Here is a 24,307-nt window from a genome sequence, read left to right as displayed (position 1 = left end):
TTTTAAGAAAGGAAAGCATGTTAACGTAAACTGTCTGTAAACTTATGGAATGATAACTATTGGTTTATCAAGGCTAACATTTATCTATCATTGTGACGTATGTTTAACTGCCACAGTTACCGGGTTTGGGTTGTATGCTGCTTTATGGCTTTTGGCATCTGCCCACTGAGTTCACATCTCGGTTTTGTCACAGTTCTTCGATATGGAGTAATTAAAAAAAAAAATTGGTTATTTAAATGAATTGCATTCAGGCTGCTCTTCTGCTAGCCTTTATGTTGATTTCCATTGCACACAGCATAGCACAAAAAGGAACATTTTCTGCGCATGGGATAGGTTTTCTTGCATGCTGAGAACCTTTGAGATGTGAACTAACAAATAAACACAGACAAGGCATTCCAGATTTTGGAACATGAATGTAATGTGCTCATTGTGAAGAGGAGAGTTCTCCTTTTCTGATGCGCCCTGATTGTTTCCCATATAGTTCTTCTATGAAGATTCGGTATTGCTAGAAATATGTTGGAATATGTACCAGAATGTTTCAAGTACCACAACCACCTACTTTAAGACCATTCCAATATCTTTTAATTTACCTTACAGACTGTCTTTTTCCTTGAAATCAGTCCATATTCATCCTGAGCTCTTCAAAGAAGAATAATTTTAAATTGACCTTCTGGACTCTGTGTTTTCTCTGTCTGTCAAGGCAAAGCGAGCCATTCTGCCTCTCCCTTTCACATGCTTACTATAAATTTCAGCTGGATAGATACAGCAAATACTAATGTAGCCTGATGGATCATCCTCTTTGAATCTGGATACAAATATCTGTACTTGTAAGTATTCAGACTTGCAATCTGTCAATGGCCTTGAGCTAAGAAGATTTCCATGTAAGCAGAGGAAATATCGTCAAGTTTAACCATCAAGGCAACATTTGTCTCAAGCACTAGATTTAGTGGGAGATGACCAGAGTAATAGAGCTCCAGTTACTAACTTGTATAGCAGTAATTTACTTACAGCAGTTTTTGGCAGAGCAGTTGACTTGTACAGCTTGCATCCTCCTAAGTATTTTTAAAATGTTGGATATTTATTTTGTCTTTATGGTAAGTTTTATACATTGTTCTGGTCTAACTGTAAAGAAAACAAGTCATCAGTATGGACACCGTTGTTCTTGATTCTCCTGTATGTGTTGTATCAATGAACTCTTCAAGTATTTTGTAAGTATTATAGAATATGGGTACAGGTCAACTGGAAAAACAGCTACTTTTTGAAAAATGATAAAATTTAGAACAGCAATAGCTGCCGTCAAAGCTTATAGAGACTTTAGATGTTGCTGACCTGTTTCTTAAATTGACAAACTATAGTAACTATTTCAAAATTATTAAGATTTAATAATACTTGAGTACATCAATTAAGTTTAAGAAATAGAGGTCTTCTGTAAGTATTTTCTGAAACAACTCATCAGTAATGTTTATATATTGTGATAGGAAGACCTGTTTCTTTCATCCTGTATTGGCTCTAGTTTTGGCAGTTACTTGAAAGAGTTTTTTTCTTGATAAAATCTGAGCAGCAATAACAGTAAATGTATTTACACGCTACATAAAACTAGTTTAAAGATGCTGAGAATGGGAGGTGGTTCAGGCATAAATAACAATTGTTTTATTTGTCAGAGTTTTTGTATTAGAAATCAGCTGAACTTAATAGGACTGATTTTATAAATGTATTAAAACTTTCAAAGTAGTGTTTGTAAATCATTGCAGTTTGATCATTTTTATTTACAATACATAACTGATAGGCATGTCGGAGGAGCATGCGTTCTCAATAGAAAGTGACATGTTCAGTGTATTTTGTCTTTAATTTCAAAAGAATTGAAGTGCGGATTGTTCTGTGGCTCTGATATAATCCATTATTTGCATGTGTTTTCTGTTTAGGTTTAATCTTAAAAATGGAACAGTACACATCATACATAGGATGTGAGGTTTCTAAAGTGCCTTTATCTGATACCGCTCAGAGAATTATGGCAGCTTTGCAGTCTATTCCTGTAGAAGTTCAGACTAGCAGAAAAAAGCACCAGAGTGAGTAAATTTCAGCCTATTTAAGCATTTCCATTTTCAGTTGAAAAATTGAAACCCAAACAAATAAACCAGTATCAAATCTCTGGTCCCTATTTAAAAGGAAGAGAAAGGTGAGAGTTTAGATTTCCAGGGTTAGAAAGGGAGCTAAGCTGTAACTGTGACATTTGCTGGGTCTTTTCTGATTGAACAATACTATACAAGTGCAAAGAACTGGGATATTACCAGTATCCTCAACTTCATTGTTCTTTCTTCCTGTCCCTGCTAAGTGGTATAGAATTAGATGAGAATTTCAAACTGTCAGTTAACTAATAGTGTAAATTCAGTGTATACAGTAACTTGACTCTGGACTAGATATTTAAAGATGACTAGAAGTACTGAGAACTTGCCAGAAGGCCTGTAAACTCTCCAGACTCATGTTTGTCCTTTAAACACATGTTCATTAGCAACTCGCTCCTTGCGAAATTCTAGGGAGAAGAGTGAATAGAAGTCCCAGAGGTAGAGTGAATTAGCTAATGTTAGAAATGCCTCAGCAGATCTCTGACTTAACAAATCTTAGTTAGAATGTTGTGGATGCTATGGAGGTTTTGCAAGATGGAATTTTTATTCTCAGTTCTGTGCATTTCACAGAATGTAGCTCTGGAAAGAAGTAGGTAGAGGTTTGCTTAATTTCAGTTGTCTGTTTTCCCCTGAGGACTAGATCTTGGCACATGTAGTCAAGGCGATTTAGATCTAGCACTTGTTGTGTACATGGTGTTTGTTGCAGCCTCTGGTTTATTAAATAACAGACCAGGTGGTTCTTTCAGTGGCAAAGTATTGGATGAGTGGAGCCTGATGGTGTAGCACTGAAAAGGGTAGTTCATTGCTGCGAAAATCGATGACACTTGAAATATAGAATGTGGGTTCATTTTAAAATGGTACATTTGGACCAAACCCCACATTATTTTAGAGAAAATCTGATCCTTCTTCTGCCTCAGTTTAATTACTGTTTCACTTTTTTTGCTACTGTGTCCTTTTCCTTTCCTTAATTTTTGTGTGTGATGTTTTTGTCATAGACTGTAGAACTCTGCTGTGTGATATCTCTTATCATGTGACCTTGGCCTCTCTTGATCCATTCATTCCATGTCAAGCTGTAAAAAGCACCATGAAGGTGTCTGGTATCTTTAGTCAAATGAGCTTGCTGTCTTTGTAGTGCTGTGAAATCCTTATTCCCTAGGGAGTGTAAGAACAGGATAAGCATTTAGTGGCGGCAGATCATGTGACTGGCTTTTCTTGCTCTTGTTTTCCATGTAGTGATTGTGTTTGTTTCTAGTGCTTTAAGAGCAGACTTTATTTGAATTGTTTTAAAGGAATTATTTGTGTGTATATACATATATATATATCTGGATCAACATGAATCTGGAGAGAAGGAAAGGTTTGCTTCCCTTTAAAGTAAAATAAAAATCAAAACCCAGCTAAAACTCTGTCATGTTAATTGGTCTGTTTCAAACTTTGATGAACTCTATTTGATTGATATATCTTTAAAGATTAAATTCTGCTTACTGGAAAATCTCTCTTTGGAAGGTAAATACTGGGTTCAATAGGGACAAATAATTGCAATGTTGAGCTAGTGGGTGAAATTCTCTGGTTACCTTAACAGTAGAGCTTGTAATGTTCCATGTAGTGTCAAGGAGTTAGGAGGCAAGGATGGGTTTCTACTGCCATCTGGTGATACTTTTTCATAAACTAGCAATTTGAGGTTGCATAGCTCTTTAGATAGCTGTCACACTGAATACTGAGTACTGAAAGAGAGAAATGTAGTCATCATCTTCTCTGTAGGATGAATTTGTCAAGAAAAAATGTCTAGCTATGAAACAATGAAAAGTATTGAATGTAAACTCAGTCACTGTCATTCTTTAATTATAATTTTATTGTTGTAGGAAATGTTAAGAAAAACAAACCTAAAATGAAGCTACAATTACAGCCAGATTCATTATTGTAACAGCTCAGGTTAGAAGTCTGAGCTGGAGTTAAGTAACTGATTATACACATAGACCAATATGAACCTGCATTTAATACTATAGTAAGCTTCATTTCTTGTGGAGGCTAAGCTAATTAGTCTTTGAAAATGCTTTTTTGAGTGTTTTAACTACAGGGTCCTGATTTGCCTAGGTATCTTTTTTTTTTTTTTTTTTCTTTTTAAACAGCTTCAGTAAATAGTAAATAGAGATAGATCACCTTATGATCAGTTTGACATTGGTCATCACCACATTAGGTTCAAGTGTCTTACTGCTGGCAATACAAATTTCATAGCTGAAAAGAGTAGTGAAGTATTTGACTTGGACCAGAAGTTAGAAGGAGACACAATGCATATTCTACCCATGAGGTGTCTTTGGGCTGGACAGTAAAAGAATCTGGAGATAAAGGAATCCTAACTAATTGCAAAGTCTGGAGAGACCCCCTAATATTGCTGGCCTGTTGCTCCTTGTTTTATTCCAGTCTTCACTTCTCCTCTTCTTGGGCCTGCTGAGCAGTGTTGACGGCAGAAAAGAGAAGGCATGTCCTGACTCATTTAGCAAGGTGCAGAGACCTGAGGTGCATTTGCAAAGCCGCCTTTATGCTATACCATCTCTGCTTTCGGTGCTGTGTGGTAAATGTCACTGATGGCTTAGTGGTGGGCCAGGCTTGCAGCTGTACTGGGGCACAGTTTGGCAGCTCTGAATTCTTGTTCTTGTCTGGTCCTATGATACCTGTTCACTGCAAGGATGAGGAATGGGAAAAAAAATTATCCTTTACAGATGAAGCATGGTCAGTTCTCTGTAGGGTATGGTATGCTAAAGATGTATAAGCAAATAGTGTTTTGCTGAAGAAAAGTATTGTGCCTGATTCCAAGAAAGCAGGTAAACTGCTTAACAGACCAAGATGGATCTGTTTCTTTAAGGAAGGAAAGATGAGTATTTATGGTATTACCATAATGCCTTTTAATACTGTGGAAAATGTTTGTCTGCTTTATAGCAAATTTGAATTAGTTTTTTCTTAATGGGGGCAGAGCATGCTTTTGCATATGCATATTTAGGAACCTGCAGGGCCCTTTTAAGCACAAATGGTATTAATTTGTGGAAAATGGTTGTCATGGAAAATTTTATTGCAATTAGTTTAGGTTTGGTCACATTGTCAGTAATATAACTTGGGATACACATACAGTGTTACATGTGCTGCTCTCAGATTCACCTGTAATGTAAAATATTTCCCATTCTTTTTTTAAAGGTATAGAGAAGACAAAGGACAATAAACTAGGTGATAAGGATGCACAGCTGAAAAATGAAAAGGCAAGCATTTTATAAGCTTGAAGACCACTAAAAGCAGTCTTTCTATAGCAGGTTCTAAGTTGGTATAGACTGGCACTTCCATAACAAGCTTTATCACAATATAATGTATGCACTCATAACTAACTTTCCCCTGCCTTATTTTGCACTTGACATCTATTTACCTATGAAAGTCTTGTCCCCACTTCTGTTACCTTTTTTATAGCAAGTTATTTTTTGACAGATTGGTTAGAAATAAATGAGGTTGCCATGTTTATGTAGTTCTGGGTTTAAAAACGTTCTCAAACATTTGTCACTGAGCAATCACTAACAAATAATCATAAAGTGAGCTGATTTATATGTAAAGTAAAAGTAATTTTTTACTTTGCATTAGGAAGCTTAGTTTTTGATTTAATCATCTCTGAATTTGGTTTAATATACCTGTGAGTGAGAGTCAGTGTAGGAATGGGAATGGAGGCTCAATTCAGGCTGCAATTTTAAGATCTGTTGAGTTGATCAATGAGTTACAGATACTGTAAGTGTACTACTGCTGTCCCAGATGGTAATTTCACAGCCTTCCTTACTCTGACTGGTGCATGTTGCACATTTCAAGTCCATTCAGGTTGCTCAAGATGCAGAAAACCAGTTTGCTTTGTGGGATTGAGGTGGTTTCCTACAAATTAAATTGGCTTGTAGGTAGACATGCAGCTGTGAATGCACATGGATAGTAATGGAAGCTCTTTTCCTGAGGATGGGGTGCTAATTTTGACTCACTGTATCTAATGAAATTTTCCTAGATCCACATAAATTGTGAAACTACATCCTGGGAGTTGTTTTCTCCATTTCCAGCCATGTCATTATTTCTAGTAGAAGATCAGTTCTTCCTAGAAGCTGCTGCTTCTCTCTGTGGTTAATTGTAGTTCCAACTGTATTATTCTGACTTGATAATTAAATTGCTATGTTCTTATTTTTGAACCTCTAAAAAAGAAACATTTATTCCTGATTCTATAATTACTTGAGCATCCCAATTCTAATTCTACTGTGTTAAATGATACAACTACTTGCAGTTTGACTAGAGAATACAGCTGAGTGAATTAGTTGTCTTTCTACAACTCTTTAGCATTTGGTCTTTCTGTCATACTATTTCTCCACTTACGGTAACTTCTCACAGTGTGCAGTTTTTGATTAACGTCGCCTAAATCCAAGTAATTTGTGTTCAGAACAACCACTATTCATTTTGGTAATAGCAAAAGCCTTATTAGCTCCCCTTTTATATTTACTTGGAACCTGCTAATTGTATTTCTGCTGTAGAGTTAATCCTGTAAAATATGATCTCAAGCAATATAAGTAAGCCTTTTTCATCTTTTGACTCTGTAGTTCTGAGGTTTAGGAATGCAGGAACTGGGTTGAGGAATATTGCAAAACCAGAACACCCCCCCAGCAACTTACTGGCTTTGTCATTCTGGTTTGCTCAGTTGATACAGATGGAGTAGAAATGGACAATACCCTTTGATCAGTGAAGATTGTCATTGTGGGGAATGGATGGGAGCCTTGCACAACAGTAACTTGTGGTTCCTTTGAAGTGAGAAGGCCCTGGTTTTAGGAATGGTAATGGCAGCAGAGGTACTGAAGGAGACTGTGCTCCAAGAGCAAAAAATAGTCATTATTAGAGGCTTCGGTTACTTTTCAGTGGAGTGGGTGAATATTAAGTTTATGCATGATGCTGAGACTAAGAATTAGGAGGCAACTACTTTGTGTAACAGTTGGAGAACTCATGAGAGAAATTGTGTTGTATTTGATTCTGTGTGAAATCAGGTTCAAAATCTTCATGTTCAAAGATACTCTGTCAGGGACTGTAATCTTTCTGAAGATTAAAAGATAAGTCATTATAGGAATGTGTAATTTCAAAAAATGAAGGAGCTTTTAAAAGGAAATAAATGGAATTTCCCCTCCAAAGCCAAAACATTTGTAGGTAGTACAGGGATTTATTCAGAACAGAATACTGGAGACTTAAAACGAATACTAAAATCTGTCCAGGAAAAAGGAAGTATGGCTGAATGACCGCGTGAAGGAGACCACTAAGAACATCATCATGCAAAATGCTGAACTTGGCGGTATTTGTATTCTTTTATAGTTACCTCATTTGAGTAAGTTAAATGTAAATAGTCTAGTCCAAGTAAACTTTGAGAAGCAGCTTGCAAATGCATCCCTAATCATCATCTTTCCAAATGCTCAGGAGTCAAAAGCTTGCCAGCTCCTGTAAGACCTGTTAATGATCAAGGCTTAAGAGGAGTATTGAGGGAAGATACAACTCTATATATCTGTAAATAGTTAAACACAGATTTACCTTGGGGGATCTTGGAAAGGTTGACCGGGTGCCATTCCGGAGTTCCTTGTTTATGAAATGAAGACACAGGATATATCTTAGCTGAAGAGATTGTAAAAGAAACTAATAAAATAAACACTAAGATAATATTAGGACCAGTGGCATAGTGAGGAAATTTCTGAAGGAAATCCAGGATGAAGGAGTAAAATCACAACATTAATATGCAACTTCTTACTTAATGCTCTTTAATAGCATGCTGCTATAAAGGGATCCAGGGACTGTCTGAAGTAGGAAAGCTTTTCTGGGCATAGTGGGTTAAGTGGAATAAAATAAAATAATCATACTCGTGATAATACATCTTCAGTGCAACTTTCATATACATTTTACTTACATCTTAGTCTTGCAAGTTGTTTGAAGAAATTGGTGGAGTATCAGTTGACTCGGTATACTTGAATTTCCAAAGCAGCCATTATGGTCCCTTGCCAAAACGCTTCAGTAAATGAAGCTGTCATGAAAAATGCTCTGAATATTGAGTTAAAGATGGAGATGAATGGTCTTTTCTCTCTTCAAAGGTCACCAGTAACCTATTCACCATGGAGGGCTGGCTCCTGGACTAGATGCGTCTTACTGTTGTTTATATGCCATTTTTAGTGTTGGACTAATATTATATTAAAACCCAAGCAAACAGTGGTGGGTTTGGATATAAGCAATATAAATCAATAAAATAATCTTACTGATAAATATGTGATTTTTGGTTTATGTAATGTGCTTCCCCTAAACTAACTATTTTGTTAGTATCAACATTTTTTTCAAGGAATATCACTTCCTTCAAAGCTCATATAAATGAACTCATGTGAGTTTATTTGTATTTCTCCTAATAAGTTGAATAATTGGTTTACTAAATAAATCCCCATTTTTCCAGGAGCTTCATGAGTCCACAATTGCCGTTTTAAAAACATCTGCCAGCCCTGAAATAAATAACACTGTTCAGATAGTCAGGACATTACACACCAGTGAAATGCTTTGCTGTCAAGATACCAAAAGAGCGAGCTGTTACCAGGATATAAACTTGCCAACATGGGGATATCAAGAAAGAAATCTTGCAGTAAAAGCCAAAAACCAGGAGTGTGAAGAGATTGTAACTGCTCCCGTTAAAAGAAAGCAAGATGTGCCTTTATCTTGTTCAGAGAAAACAAGGAGATTACCTATAAGGACCTACACTTCCTCACATGAAAGAAGATACGACTGTACTTCTGGACAATCAGAGTCTTCTGAAAATTGCCCTTTTGATGTTAGGAATTTAGGATGTGAAGAAAAAAGAAAATTACTGACAACTATAAACCAGGCAGCAGCTTTTGTAACTACTATGATATTTCAAGATGGTTCTTCACAGCTGAACTCGGAGCAGGTTAGTGAGAGATGTGTTTTGTTTAGAGTCAGGTTTGTAGAAACATTTGAACTGTGTGTGTGACTCCCATGTTCATCAGGAGCCTGCAATCTAGACCAGTTCAAATACCAAATATTCAAATGTAAAATGAAGTAAACGTTAATACTTCTGATTACATTTTATTTTTAGTTACCAAGTAAAACCTAAAATAAAAAAGGAAGGAAACTGCTCGGGCTAAACAGGCATTTGTGTACTTGAAGTGAGACTGAATTGGAGTATTTTTTCCTACTTTTTACTGTTTCTGTGACTGGATTTTTATTTCAAGGCTGAAACACTTGCATGCTCTTCTACTGTGTCATTGTTGGATGCAGTAACTCTCATGTACATAAATAGGTTTCATATTGCAAAATTGGGACTTTTTTTTTGCAGGCTCACATAAAATCTGTCAGAGGAAACACTATTGTCATTGCCCTTAACAGGTCTTAACCTCATCAGTAAAAGGATTTGTTGTATTAGTGAAGAAGCAGACTGGTCAGCCTTGCCCTCCCAGTTACTCTTCAACTGACTGTAGTTGGAATGCTGCTAATGAAAATGATAAATTAATTTATTTAAGACTTGAATGGCCATCTCTTTGGGAACAAGCACAGCAGGCTCACGAGAGATTCGCTTGGTGAGAATGTGTAGGAAAAAAGTACTGTTTTGCTTTACATATACTTTTAGCAACAGTTATGTAGGTTACATGGCACAGGCTTCATGAGTGTAAGGAGACGAATTAGCTGAATGAATCCTGTGGCAAGCCTGGGCTAATATAAACCAAACAAGAATAGACTATTCTTTTGGGCTCAGCATATCTCTAACTGCAGCCTGCAGCCCTAGGTTGGGATTCTGGTAGAAGCTGTTTATATTCACCAGGTAATCCTTTATGAACAGCCTCTAGCTATATGGCACCACAAAATATGTTTCATCCAGGTTTCTCTTTCTTGTAGCTAATTTTCCATTTTCTGAACTGCATTTCTTACCTGGTACATTTCTGATGGACATTATTACAATAAATATCCTTTTTGAGCTCTGCTGATATTTTAAGTTTTTTGAACACAATAAGGCCTTTTTACTGGCTTTTGAGATCCCAAATGAAGTTTTCCTAATATTCAGTAGTAATGTTACATCAGAATTGCAAGATAATTTTTTAAAGTAAATGCTTTATGTAGCTATGTAATAAACTTCCAGTTAATATAAGCAAAATCCATTTTTATTCTTACTATTAACTTTGAAATAGCATCCCATAAAGGGAGAAATGAGAACTGAATCCAATTCTTAGATATAATAGCCACATGTTAAAACTTCATTAGAATATATTATGATTTTCAGTAATAACTGCTTTATTGTAAACTGCTGAATTGGGGTTATTAAATTACAAAGCATTCATTTTCAAGATGTTGAACTCAGTTGTTAATTTCATCTCTGCCACTGGCTCCACTGTGACTTGAACCAAATAATTTCCCTATACTTCTTTAGCTGTAATACTGGAGTTATATGACAACGAGTTTAATAACTTGTTAGTTTGAATAGAGGTTGTTCTGAATTGAGAATAACATATCAATAAAGCAGGTACATATGAAGAGTGGAAATTCAATAATAAGTTAATAAGTGTATTAGCATTTAGATGAAACCCATAGGTAATTATTAGTTGTTGGAATAGTGTGGTTGTATAGTAGTGGCTCTACACTGTATACAGTAATATCTTATGAGCTACACAACTTGTGAGTACCAAACACTTGGTACTGTGGTTTCTTACCACCAAAGAAATATGAAAGCTCCATAAAAAATTGCTATTTTTCTATATTGCCCCCAAAGCCTTGTGAAAGTAACAGAAATAATGAGTAAATCTATATACTGATAGATATAATTAGTAAGATTGATTTAAAATAGTGTGGGAACTATCGACATTTTCAAAAGGAATGGAAAAATGTGACATAGATGAAGTATTCTGGATTTAAATAGTATATTAACACTAGGCAATTATGGCAATTTATATTGTCTAATCATGATTTAAAGTAATCTTTAAATCATGATTTTATACCACTAAATTAATTCAGAAGCCTCTGTGATTTTATTTGCATATATTAAAGTATTACAGGGATGCCAGTTGCTGTTTAGGATTAAGATTGCATTTAATGTTGAGTATCAAATAGGATTTGTTTTCTTTATGAATGCATGTTAAGGCATATCTGCTATAGTGTTTGGTTTATTATAGAATGAAGTCTATTAATGAACTGAGAATTTAATATTCAAATACAGTGTACTATTCTTGCAGGAATAAAGAAATATCTTGTGTTAACTGTTTAGTAAGAGGTGCTAATTAAATGTATAAAGTAAATAGATTCACTAAATCTAGTAGTGATATAGTGTGCATTAATAAGCTGCTTCTGTGCAGGCAAGTGTTGTTTCAAATGCTGCATTGCAAAGTTCCAATTATTTGTTTCAATGCAAAAGATTTCCTGAGGACTTTACTTCAAGTTTATGGTAATGAAATTAGCTGGAAACAAGGTAACTACCTAATCTATTATCTAATTCTGTCATCTCTGTGCTTTTGATGTTTCTGTTAAAATCACCAGGTGTAGAAGTAACTAGATTAGTGGTTAAGTAATGTATGGAAAAACAGTTTTAGTACAATGGAAAGGAGAAACCTTCTTGGGGGAGGTTGTGACCAGAGGCTTGGCATGTCAAGATGATGTATTTCTTCTCAGAGTAGGAATCAAATTATTGAATAATTTAGGCATAGCTTCTAGTGGTAACAAAAGCTCTCAACACAGTCCTGACTAGAGCTGAAAAGGTCAAACTGCTTCATATTTCACGTTCCCTAGAAAAACTTTCTCTGCTCAAGAGGAAAGGCTAAAATAAATTCCAGAGGTGTTCATAGTTGTCAGAATTGGGAATTACTTGAAGGGGTACTTGTTTTTTTTGACAGGAACAAATTAAGACTTTCTTGTATGGATTTAAAAGCAACTACACACAGAAGAGATAATGTTTATGTTTGCCTTTTTTTTTTTTTTTTTCCCCTTAGAATCATAAAATCCAATAGGTTGAAAAGACCTTTAAGAACATCAAGTCCAACCTTTACCTCAGGACTGCCAAGTCCACTACTAAACCGTGTCACTAAGGGCCCTATATACATGGTTTGTGAACACTTCTGGACGGTGATTTCACCACTGCCCTGGGCTATTCCTATGTAGTCATGACACTGATTGTTACAGATGCAAATTTGGTGTTTAGCATTTTCATAGTGTAAATGCTTGTCTATTTATGTTGGGTGTCTACAGGAAAGATGGGCAACACTTTAGAGGTATTTCTCAGCATGGGATGTAGCCAAAGTATTTTGATTGACAAAAATAACTTTTTTTTGTAGTTGCTGATAGTGTCGTGTTAGATCCCAGGATTGCAGCATGGCTGATAAACCCCAGCGACACAGTTCCCTCTTTTGAATGTTTAATCCAGAAGTATTTTGAAAAGCCTTGTTCTATGGGAGCAGTAAATACAGATACAGGCACTTTGAGAGATGCATCAGTAAGTAGTTTGTTTTCAGTTGCTTGTGGTTGGGTAAAAAGGGGACGGAAATGATGAAAGAATTGCTTTTTCTTGCAAAATACTGCAGAAAGGAAATCATATAATGCTTTTGTTCTGATGGAAGAAAATTGCTATATTAATACTACTTGTTGGAAATTTAGTTTTAAAGAAAGGGGAGAAGGGAAGGAGGGTTCACTGCATTCTGCCAAAATGGCATCATATTTTCCAGAACAGCTGTAAAATTCTCCTTCAAAACCTGAAAGTTCAGTACCAATGTGAATTAACGTGTAATCTCATCCTTTTACTTTCCACCTCCCTGCAAACTGATTTCCGGCTTTCCTTTCCAAAATGTCTAATGCCTTGTCCTGTAACTCCTGTGAACTTGTAGCCTGTATGTAGTTAATTGTTATTAACAATTTTGCTGAACTTCACAGCTGGTAAAGGCGCCACATCATAGGCTGAGGAACAGTAGGGACTCAAATGTGAACCTTCAAGCATGTGTATGAAAAAACAGTGCATTTTTATTCTCAACAAGAGAGAATGTGCTTTCTGGGAGGTTATTCTCAGCACTGTGAAGATATCTTACTGTCTGTTGAAACTTATTCACTGAATAGTGTAAAATTTTGGTGTTTGTATTTTGTATTTCATATCTACTCTGACCACATTGGCCTAATGATAAAAATAGATGTGCAATGTGTCAGTGGTGGTTTTTGAAACTGGTCACTTCAGAGGCCTTGCTTGTTCAGACTCAGGTATTGTAATGCAATCATAGGGCTTCTAGGTCACAAATCCAGATGTCAAGTGGGCTTACAGCACGCACAGAGGTCAGTTGTATCAGCATATACCTATCAGTACAGATATTTCTGAGAGACCAAAGCTATTTACTTTAAAACAATAGCTTTAAACTGCAGTTGTTTAGAAGTTTATGGGCTAAACTATTAGTGTAGGGAATGGACAGGCAAGCTGGCAGAAGCTATGAACTTGGTTATTTCTGTATGTGATGTCCCCTTCTGAGAGTCAGCATCCTTAAACTTGTCTCTTTCCTTAGTTTGACTCAGTCTCGTGTTCTTCATATATCACATCTATTCTTAGTTAAAATTTCTCAACTTTGTCATGCTGATTCCCAGCTCTGAGTTAAATATTGAATTCTTATTTGCTTCCTGTCCCACTTCAGGTCTAGTTTGTTTCCTTTCCCCAACCATCTCCAGTGCCTTATGCTGACTTGTTCACCCAAGTCCCAGTTAATGCCTCCTTCTAACATCCTGTGATTATTCCCTCCTCTGTCCTTATGCAATTAATTTGTTCCCTGGACTTTGCCACTTTCTGTTTGGCTTCTCTGTTTGCTCAGTGAGTCCCAGTTCTTCCATGAATGCTAGCTCTTTGCCAGATTTTTCTCTTCAGCCTCCTTGCTCTGACTTTAGTGGTAGGTTCCTAACAGTTGCTTGTACTCCAAGAGGGATCTGTGTCAGGTGATGTATCATGTCTTGTGCACCACTCTTTCAATTAAGCTCCCTCTGTATTGTGCTAGTCCTGTTCACCCACATAGTATTTGAAATGGCTGCTATTTTATCCTGTAGCCTACTACTCATCCACACACCTCTGCAGCATAGAATATGTGCTATTTGCTGCTTGTCTTTATATCTGCTGTGGTGCCAAAAAGTCTCAGCTAAAGGGGTCATAGTCCATATACCTTGAAACTTTTGCTGAAACAGGTGCTACACATCATTCGGCTCTTGTCATTACTGCATTTGCTGATAAGGAATCTTGGTGTCAACTGAAGCCTGTCATTGGTCTTACTTCCACCTCCAGAATGGGATCAGGCAAGCTGTCTGTTGCTCAAACCATAATATTTCACAGGCAGCTCTTTTGTTCCAGAACCAGTGGGTATGGGCAAGGTTTCTTGGAGAGAGCTTGATGGCTTTTCACTGCAATGTAGGCCTGCTTATATTAATCTATCTGAAGTGGAGAGAAGTCCTAACTGGTAGGACAGGACTAGACTGTTCTAAAACAAGGATGACCACTGGTGGATGTCGATATTTCATCTTTGGAGAGCTCTGTCTGCATCGTACCTTCAAGTGTCTACTTTTTCTCAGTCTTGCAGTGTTCAAGCCTGCTGTAGGCTGAAGGGAAGCCTGTACCAGTAGGTGTCCATATTGTCTACTCACAAATGACCAACACAACCAGTGCTGAAGTTGTATAGACTAATAGCCCTTGAGCAGATGGGGAACCTGCATGGACTGTCAGGGGAATTCATTACCCCTTTTTAACTCTTTCCTGCTGCTGGGGCTCTGCTGGGACATGCTTCCCACTAACAGACATCTGTTTAGTTTTATCTGCTGTTATCTTGAGTTATATGGTCATTACAAGATAAAATAAACTACGGTCTAGGCTTGAGCGCATTCTGAATGACTGCAACGCTAGTGCCCCTTTGTTATATTGTATGTGGTAGGAAAATGTCTGTAGCAAAGATTGCTTCAAAACTTGAGTAATTCTTGTTTTAGCATGAAATAGAAGTTCTTGTAGCTGGTCGGTGTCTCCCACTCTTCTGTTACAATTGGCACTTCTAAAAATCTGTTGGACCAATATGATAGAGTTCCTGTGATGGCTCTTCCCCAGCTATGCACTGGAATGCATGTCTCTGTTACAGTAATGTGTTATAATTTGCCCTAAAATAAACTAATTTTCAGTCAGTTCGGGTTCTGTTGTGTTTGTGCAGCAACAAGTAATTTGGATTCCTTCTGCATTCTGTTTGGTTCGAATAATGGATGAAGCATTGCTCTTGTCATTCTGCATCTGCTGTAATGCTTTGGTTCCAGACTTTTGTCTTTCTTACAATAATGGGGCAGTTTTGCAAATACTAGGCCAAAATTGTGAGGTTTGTGTATGAGGCAGATTTTCACATGCTGTTTGGAGGATGGATTATGTTTATCTCTTCATGTACAGCTGACTCTTGCACCAGAGGGCATGGGATCAAGTGATTAGATGGACTGGTGTCTCAGTCCATGCTGACTGTCACTCCTTAGGAACACAACCATGAGGTTCTGAGAGTCATCCTGAAGATGACGAGGATTGCAAGAAGAAATTTGCAAAGAAGTTTTCCTCATTTAATAATAAGAAAATTTATTTTCATTTCATAGCAATTGAATTCTGCCTTCAATGTCAAAGGCAAGGTAGTAGCACTATTTCTCCATACACGGTCTGTGCAAAATGTAAATCAAGGAACAGGTAAAATCTTGATTATTCATGTTCTGTTCTACTCTGTTCATAAATTGTGTTTGTCAGAGGTCTAAGAACATTAATAAAATATTAAATATAAGAGGAAACATGCAGAAAAATATATAGTTTAATCACGTTCAAAATAGATAGTGTTCTAGATATTTATGTTAGCATTAAAACTATTGATTTATTTTTTATCAGTATCGAAACTTAGATGTGAACTTGCAGAAGCTTTATAATGTAATGATGGACCTTGCTCGTGACTTACAGGTAAGATATAAAAAGTAGTTATTCAGCTATAACTTCAGAGGCACTGTCATGAAGTAAGGAGAGTTAGTGGTGTGCTTCTCATTCAAATCAGAATGAATGAATTCTACTTACTAGAATTAAGTAGGAGCCTTCAATCCTTATTGGTTTACACTGCTGGTCAACATTAAAAATAAAGTTTCCCATCAAATCTGCCATCTTTTCCAGAAGGAGGAAATGGTTAAGTCTAAAGATTAATCTCAGAAGAAACTTTTCCTCTTATTATTATTTTTTTCTTATTACTATTCCTGTACAAAATGATTACTATTACAAAATGTATTCCCACTAAACTGAAGTGATAATGGGCTACAGTATTTAGACTTTAATTCACACTAAGTAGTATTTAATTGCATAAATAGTTTTGCCATATAAAAAGGGATTATACAGAAAGTGAAATATTGCTTGCTGGAAAATAGACCCACATAATGACACTACTATACGTTTTAAGATTAAAATTGGCTGTTACTGAAGATTATATTTGTATCTTGCTTTACAGGTTCAAGGTTTGTGGCAATTATTTTGCACATTAGAGCTTCCACTTCTCAAAATTCTGGCAGGTATGAAAGTTCAATTCAAAATATGAATCTCCACTATTTTCACACAGCTGCTGACTATGCTCAAGTAGGATGTTATACCTCAGGGTACTAAATGGTATGTCAGCCTCATGGCACCTGTGTGTGTTTCACTTCCCATTTTACAGTCTAAGAAGCATGTAAAATCAAAATTGTCAATTGTAAATGTTCTCAGTATATATATAATTGTATTTACAGTGATGGAAACACACAAAATACATGTGAACAAACATGAACTGAAAAAAACATCAGAGATTCTGGGGGTAAATTTTGCCTTTATTTTTTCATTTGGAAATTTTATAGCATCATCTTGCTGCTTTCACTGAGGATAACTGATTAAAAAGAGGAGGAGTCTGTTTTGTCACATTTTATATAGCAGTTTAGGGTTTCTGGTATTTTTATTATACTCTTATTATTGTAAGTATAACTAATTAGATTTGCACTTTAGGATAATTCCAAGAGATATTTGCTTCATTAGCCTTGCCCCAGAACTGGGATTGCTTTGCAAAATGAACAGTTCCTTTTGGGTTATGTGTTGTAGAGTAAAAATTGTAATGACTTTTTCTGAACCCACAATTTTCAGTAAATATCTTCTTCAGAAGTAATAGATATTTCCATCTTTGTAAATAAAACACTTTTTACAGCTTAGGTGTTCTGAGAGATCTGAGTTTGCCATTTCCCCATTGATTAAGAATAGATACAAGAGAATCCTATTTTGTAGCATAAAATCTGACTAGGTAATCATAGTGGTCTGACAGATTATTAATTTACCAGAATAATTCCCATAGCTCTGTTTCTGAGAGATCACTATAGTCTTTGTTTTCCCACAAGTTTTGGTACTTTTTACTATGATAAATCCCCTTCCCAGATCATGAAGACATACAGATTAAAGAGGGTTTAAGAAATCAAGCCAAATGTTGATAGCCAGCAATGTTTACACATTACCAAGTGCCCTATTTGTAAATAGAAGTCTGATCTACTCAACCTAGGAAGTAGCAGAAGAAAGTAAGAATGGGAACAGAATAATTCTCATGTACTAATTTGTAGTTGCGACTCAAAGAACTTGAACAGGAAGCTCATCAAGTTGCTGGAGAACGATTCCTTGTGACCAGCAGTAGTCAGCTCAGAGAGGTAGTATTTATACTACTTTTATTTTGTAGCTTGTAAATGCAGAAGTGTTCTAAAGCATATAAAATTGTCCTTCCAGTTTCAGAATTCTTTCTTTTATATTATTTATATGATTTTCTGATTTTAATGGATGACATCAGTTTGTCATAAATCTGTCAGTGTTGGATACCCTGTATTTGCATGTATTTGCATCAATTATGTATGTGAATTTTGTAAATACACTGCTTTTTCATAGCTCAAAAATAAACATTTTGGGTTTTTTCAATTCTGTCACAGCTCTCGTTGCTACAGTATGCTTTATTTTCCTCCAAGACTGTTTTCGAGGCTTAAACTCAGTAACCAAATAATTTTCCTGTTTCAGCACTTGAAACACTGAAACATTTCTCTTCTGTGTTTTTCTCACTGTAGGTACTATTTGAGAAGTTAAAACTGCATACACTGTGTGAGAAAGTTCACAGAACTGAAATACAACAACTTGTGTCCACCTCGGAAGTTGTGGTGAGATGGGGAGGGATTTTAAAACCACCTGCATGATTTAGCAAAACTTCTAAGTTCTATTCCAGTGAAATTGTCATTTGTCTGAGATTTTCCTAACAATCTTGATTTATTTTTGTATTGTGCTAATCACACTTCATTTACTCATGCCAGAAATGAAAGCTGCATTCCATGATGGGGAAAACCAAACTAGCTACTGATGTTAAACATTAGTTATAAACTGGAGTTAAAAACCTTAGTACCATCATGACCATCTCCCTCAAAGGAGGGAGACTTTGTGGCTGGCCAGGTTTTGGTAGCTTGGTATAACTGACTGATTGGGTGCAAAGACTACTGGTGAAAGAAAAGAACATTAATGTAAAATCTGCTGGTGAAAGAACTACCAACCCAGACTTTCTCTTTGCTGTCAGAAGATTTGGGCTAAAACTATGTCGTCATCTTTTTATGGAGCCTTATCTCACTTGTTCATGTTAGGTAAAGAGCTCTGTAGGAAATTATTTAATACCTGTGGTTTGAATCCAGAGTTGTCACCTTCTTTGTATGGTCCAGTGTTATTCTTGTTGTCTTCCTCAAGCTTTGTTTTCCTCCATGGAGTTGCTTGTCTTCAGGAAGAATGGTTGCATTTGGAGTCAAATCTGCAGGGCACTGACAGAATCTTGCTCCCTTCAAGCAATAATGGCTAAACAGTTTAGATATTTTGATACGCCTGTACAAGAGATTCAGTGCAATAAATTGCCGACATGAAGCTTTTCCTGTTCTGTTAGTGTTGGAGCAGATAATGGTCAGCAATGCAGATATTCATGTGTGATTCCACCCAAGTGCAGAAACCTGACAAAAACATTTGTCTAAAAATGAAGTCAAGGCCAAACTGCAGACTTCTTGGTAACTTGAGGCAAGTGGAGCCTTTATGCAGCTGTACCTGTTTCTGATTTGGTGCTGCAGTTGTATTGTTCTAGTTTACATGGGAGTCAAATAAAAGTACTCAACTCATTGCTGAGAATTGACACCTCTGGAGAAGGTAGAAAGGTAGTATTTGTTCTTATGTGTGAAAGAGAAAATTCAACTTTTGGGCCAAGTGTCTGAGCTACCATATACGATCTCAGAGGTAATGTCAACAGTGTAACTGTAAAAACCACATGCTACTCAAGGAGAATGAGGTTTCATAGATCAAATATATAATTTTGGAGGGTGACAGAGAGCCTTGGGAGGTGAGGTGGGAGAGATCAATGAAATACAATGCATGTCGTGTTTTTCTGGGGATATAAGATGTGTTGCAGTTATCAAAGCAAGGCTTTTATCAAGTTCAGTACCCTTTCCAACAGCTGCTAAGGCCGGGTTATTCAGATAAAGTTGGGCTGAAACCTTCCAATAGAGAAATACTAGAGAGTTAATATGTTGTCTCTCCCTGGGAGCAAGGAAAAAATATTGCCTTTAGATCTCCATTCTGGTATGGTTCCATTTATTTTTCACCTTGAACTGTTCTAGTTCCAGATATTTTTGTTGTACTTATAAATATCCAGTCTCTATTTTAATAATTTCATTCTTTTCGTTTTCAGAATTTTACAGCATTTTACAATCAAAGTAATGTCAGAAATATGCTTTATCTCATTGCTTTTGGATTTGACAATTTCTGTTTTTCTTCTGGAACTTGTATTAGGGGATGAAAAGAAGTTCTGTTGGATTTTGTGTGCATGTAAATATGTATGTGTCTATATATGTATTATTTTGTATACTTTTATTGTATCCTCTCTTGCATTGATGTTGTCTATCACAAAAAATAAACCAAGGACCATAAGGAACACCCCACCTCACCCCCACCAATGCTCCGGTGTTTTCAAATATGTTGTGGAGAATTCTTTATGTCTGTATGTCTTTTTGTCTTTGTCTGGGACAGGAAGGTAAATGAAACAGGAAGGGGTAAGCTCCAGCCCTCCTACTGAAGGCAGGAAAGAATGGAGGCTTCCTGGGCCTAGACTGAGGTTGCTTGAAGGACATTCTTTAGAATGTATTTATTTCAGCTTGTCAAGAATATTTCTTCCTCCAAAACTTATTTTGTTAAGATTGTTAAATAACATAACTTCATAGAAAAGTATGCTAGTAATTTACATGCTTTATTTTGCAGCTAAAGCAGTTGCAAGATCTTCATCCTTTGCCTAAGATAATCTTAGAATACCGTCAGGTGAGCTGATATTTGTCATATAATTTAGTTGCACTGAAGCAAATTTAGCAAGAAAGAGAACATATTCACATCTAAATACATACAAAAAAATTGCCTCTAATGTAAGTTCAGTCAAATATTCATTTAAATTTTGAATTTGTAGGTATTCTTAACAGTTTTTAAATTTAATGATTATATTTCTGGTTTGCAAGATACTAGATTGTAGCCAGCAAACAACTGTTGCAAAAACAATCACAAAACTTCACTGCTAAATTTGTGTAGTGCTATAAAACACATTCTTAGTGCAAAACATTTACTTTTTGAGTTCTGAGGAAATCCTTCACTGAAAGTGAAGGAGAGAAGTAGTTATGGGGGGAATTTTTGGTAAAAATTTAAAGTAACATCGTTAGTCTGCTCTCACACTTCACGTTTGGCTTTTCAGTGGGTATGTTTCTAAGACGAAAAACCAAAACCAACCCCCAAAAAGGTGTGGGTGGTACTTTTGTGTGTATGTGTGCCCTTTTTTTTGTAGTTTATTGACCTGAGAATAGAAGATGTAAAGTAATAAATTCCAGTAATTCATTTAATATTGCAAAAACCTGGCTTTAAGGTATAACCAAGCACTTACCTAAATTACGCTGATAAGTCAAGCTATCAGTGAGTATACATCCATTATTTACGAAGATAAAACTATCATTTTACGAAAGTCTACTAAACAAGTTAATATGCATTTGGAAATTAAGATCTTAAACTTGAAAAATCTCTCATTTTTATAAATTAGCACTTATCTGAACTTTTGTGTAACAATTTAGGTTCATAAGATGAAATCAACTTATGTGGATGGACTCCGAACGTGCATGAGAAAGGTAGAAACAGAAAAAGTAGCCTGTAAAATACGGTATTTCAAATAAATGGTAAAAGGATGTGAAATGATTGCGGTGGTTACAGTTTAAGAACTTTTAAATACAGAAAATTATGAATATTTCTTTTTGATTTATTTAGTCCTGATTGCAGTAAGTTTTTATTACTGATACTTATGTTAAATACCATTTAAATATATGTCTTCACTCTTTTTTTTTTCGGGATTTTTCCTTTACTTGACTACAGGGATTTATTTCCTCTACATGGAATCAGACAGGAACTGCTACTGGCAGACTTTCAGCCAAACATCCAGTAAGTGAGCCCATTAGAAGACTTACATTTTAATTAGAATTAAAAATTATTTATGTAAAATACGTAATTTTTTTTGCACATGAAATTTTCATTTTCATCTTAGTCTAGCAGTTGCTCTATTGTATGCAAATAGTGGACAGGAAAAGCTTATTAAATAGATGTTTTACTCTAGAACATTTATTCTTACAAGAATTTTCTATTACCTGTGGATCAGAATTTAATACTATTTCTTGAGGTAGATGGGTAGAATTGTGAGCTGTACATGCACCCTCTAGATTTACTCTGAATCCTTCTCTCTAACCTGGTGTTCATGAAGTATTCCTTATAAAGGATCAGTGAGCCTTGGAAGGTGCCCTGGGGACTGCAGAAGTTGGGGAAAGAGGCCATCTGGAATTTGGCTTCAAGTCTCATAGCAGTGAAGGGCTAAACTCTCTATGCTGTTGCTCTGGAAGTCTTGGAAATGCTTATACAGCTGTGACACCTGGGCCTTTTGTGCTTCCTCCCCTGTCATTGGCTGTAATGATCTCCAAGTACATACTTGTGGCTGGAATGTGTTTTATTTGACTGTCTGCACTGCTAGAGGCTTGGGTGAGTTTTTGTTTTCCCAAAATGGCCTTTTTAAGGGCACATTTGAATATATTTTATTATACCATCTTATTTGGATTTAGGAAGCATACCGACCTTTGACTGTAGGGACTGGTGGGGTCTTTTGTGTTCCACTTCTATCGTAGTCATAGCTGCATGGATGAGTGTGCAGGGGCTGAACTGGGAGGAAACAGGGTTGCGGACTGCTTCAGGGGCTCAAGTCAAGGCATTAGGTGGGGGAATAGCAGTAAAAAAACTAGTGTTTGGTTGAATCATGGCCTGTCTTAGCAAAGACCTAACTCTGGCCCTGTGGGAGGAGAGGAATAGATGCAGAAGGGGGACTTGGCTCATGAAGACTGGAAGGAATCCACAAAGCTGTTGTCCTTTTACTTGTGGACAAAAGCATTGTCAGTTCTTAGCCATGCAGGTTTGAGTACTGCTTATCTGTCTCTGCAGGTACTAGCCATAAGCTTAATGGGTACAAATGGCATTAGAATCTTTCTGCAGTATTGGGAGAAAGGCCATAGTCTTCCACAGTTCTATCTGGGAGTAGAGATGTTGGATATAATGCTTATGTTGTGACCATTTTGCATGGGTGGGTTCATGTGGCTCCATGCAAGTCCTGGCCGCTATGGTGATGTTTGATGTTGCGGCAGAAACCCGTCCTGGGAGGTTCTCATTCTCACAATACTGGTGATTTCCTTAGCTCCTTTATCTATCTTTACAGTTCAGATTTCACGTATATCTTCCTACTCTCATAGTACCTATTTCCATACAATTTGTCATCAAAGAGATAGCAAAACATCCAATTTATAGAAAGTGGTATTTTGTGCTTTTTGCTGAGTGAAAACAGTGGCTAGGATTCTGAGTTAACAAGGGAATACTGTTAATGCTGTTCCTGCTTCTCATGTGCCCAGATGGGGGGAAATGATGGGACAGAATGGAAAAGATGATCATGAAGGTCACAGTTTGCTAAATACTCTGACATGATGCAAAGGCATCTAGAAGTCAGAGCTGAACTGACAGCTGTCTTGAGCAGCCACATCCAACACAAGGCGACCTTTGGCTCATCAAGCTAAAAATGACACAAAATCTACTTTTCTTAAAGGTTGTTTTTCTCCAAAATAATGCTGCTAAAGTTAGCATCCAGGGTTGCCTAAGGCTGGTTTTTCCTTATAAGGAAAAACATTGGCATGTATTTTTTTTGTATGAAATGTTTATGGAACTTATACCATCTGTTTCTTGAATCATTTATCGATACAGAAGATATACTGCAGTGCCCAGTCTCTACTGAGTTTTAAAGGATTGGGAAGAGTCTTGCCAGAAATCGTAACTGCAAAAAATATCTACAATATTTACTATGATGCTATGTGAAATTTTAGCTGAATATTTGCTGAAGTATTTATTTTGTGTTTTAAAATGCTTTAAGGAGTGATTAAAGCAACCGATACATGTAAATCAGATGAAGTGAGAATTCAAATGAAAAAAAAATCCCATTTGCTGCACTGGTGGGAGATGGGGTCCCAAACAAAGGTTTCTTTCTTTCATTTATTTTATAAACATAATGGCTCTATCTATCCTCTTGCCTTTAAGAAATGGAGTTCTTTCAAATGGTGTCCATGAGGATTTACTCATAAGTTTAAGGGGAAATGACCAGACATGAGGTACAGAGCAGAATTTCTTTTTCAGATAGGTAAACTCTTTTGTGATCATCTTTTTGACAAATCCACATCTGATGTATGGATGATGCATATTTTTGGCTTTATGTGGGTTTCTCTCATAAGATAAACTTATTCACATGAATTTTTATGACTTCTGTGTTGCAGGAACTTAGAAGGGATTTCTTGGTAGAAATTTACTTCAGTGGCTCTCCATGTATACATCCAATTTAAGTGTGCACTCCATTTCTTCTAATTTGGTTTCTTTTACAATATGTGTGGTGCATAATCAATGCATTTCTCACAAATAAGTGTTGTATACTGGTATAGTACATCATTAAAGAGGGACACATTGAATATTGTAGTCTCCTCCTATAGCAGTGTAGCTCTAT

The 24,307-nt window shown here is 36.3% G+C and overlaps 1 protein-coding gene across 1 annotated transcript in view; it reads left to right on the top strand.

The window, feature by feature from the left end:
- Nucleotides 1-1,936: 1,936 nt before the first annotated feature.
- Nucleotides 1,937-24,307, top strand: part of POLN (DNA polymerase nu) — a gene marked incomplete at both ends in the record, with an annotated part of 92,537 nt that continues 70,166 nt past the window's right edge. Inside the window, 14 exons of the mRNA XM_080638377.1 lie at nucleotides 1,937-2,066; nucleotides 5,310-5,371; nucleotides 8,596-9,081; nucleotides 9,540-9,730; nucleotides 11,495-11,607; nucleotides 12,467-12,624; nucleotides 16,042-16,110; nucleotides 16,643-16,703; nucleotides 16,917-16,981; nucleotides 17,766-17,849; nucleotides 18,255-18,344; nucleotides 20,464-20,520; nucleotides 21,312-21,365; nucleotides 21,607-21,672. Coding sequence (XP_080494503.1) covers nucleotides 1,937-2,066; nucleotides 5,310-5,371; nucleotides 8,596-9,081; nucleotides 9,540-9,730; nucleotides 11,495-11,607; nucleotides 12,467-12,624; nucleotides 16,042-16,110; nucleotides 16,643-16,703; nucleotides 16,917-16,981; nucleotides 17,766-17,849; nucleotides 18,255-18,344; nucleotides 20,464-20,520; nucleotides 21,312-21,365; nucleotides 21,607-21,672 — 1,686 coding nt within the window. The remainder of the gene's footprint in view (nucleotides 2,067-5,309; nucleotides 5,372-8,595; nucleotides 9,082-9,539; nucleotides 9,731-11,494; nucleotides 11,608-12,466; nucleotides 12,625-16,041; nucleotides 16,111-16,642; nucleotides 16,704-16,916; nucleotides 16,982-17,765; nucleotides 17,850-18,254; nucleotides 18,345-20,463; nucleotides 20,521-21,311; nucleotides 21,366-21,606; nucleotides 21,673-24,307) is intronic.

This window comes from Psittacula echo, assembly GCF_963264785.1.
Source record: "Psittacula echo genome assembly, chromosome: 1".
NCBI lineage: Eukaryota > Metazoa > Chordata > Aves > Psittaciformes > Psittacidae > Psittacula > Psittacula echo.
The sequence above is the reverse complement of the archived record's forward strand: the minus strand, read 5'-3'. Positions and strand labels throughout refer to the sequence as shown.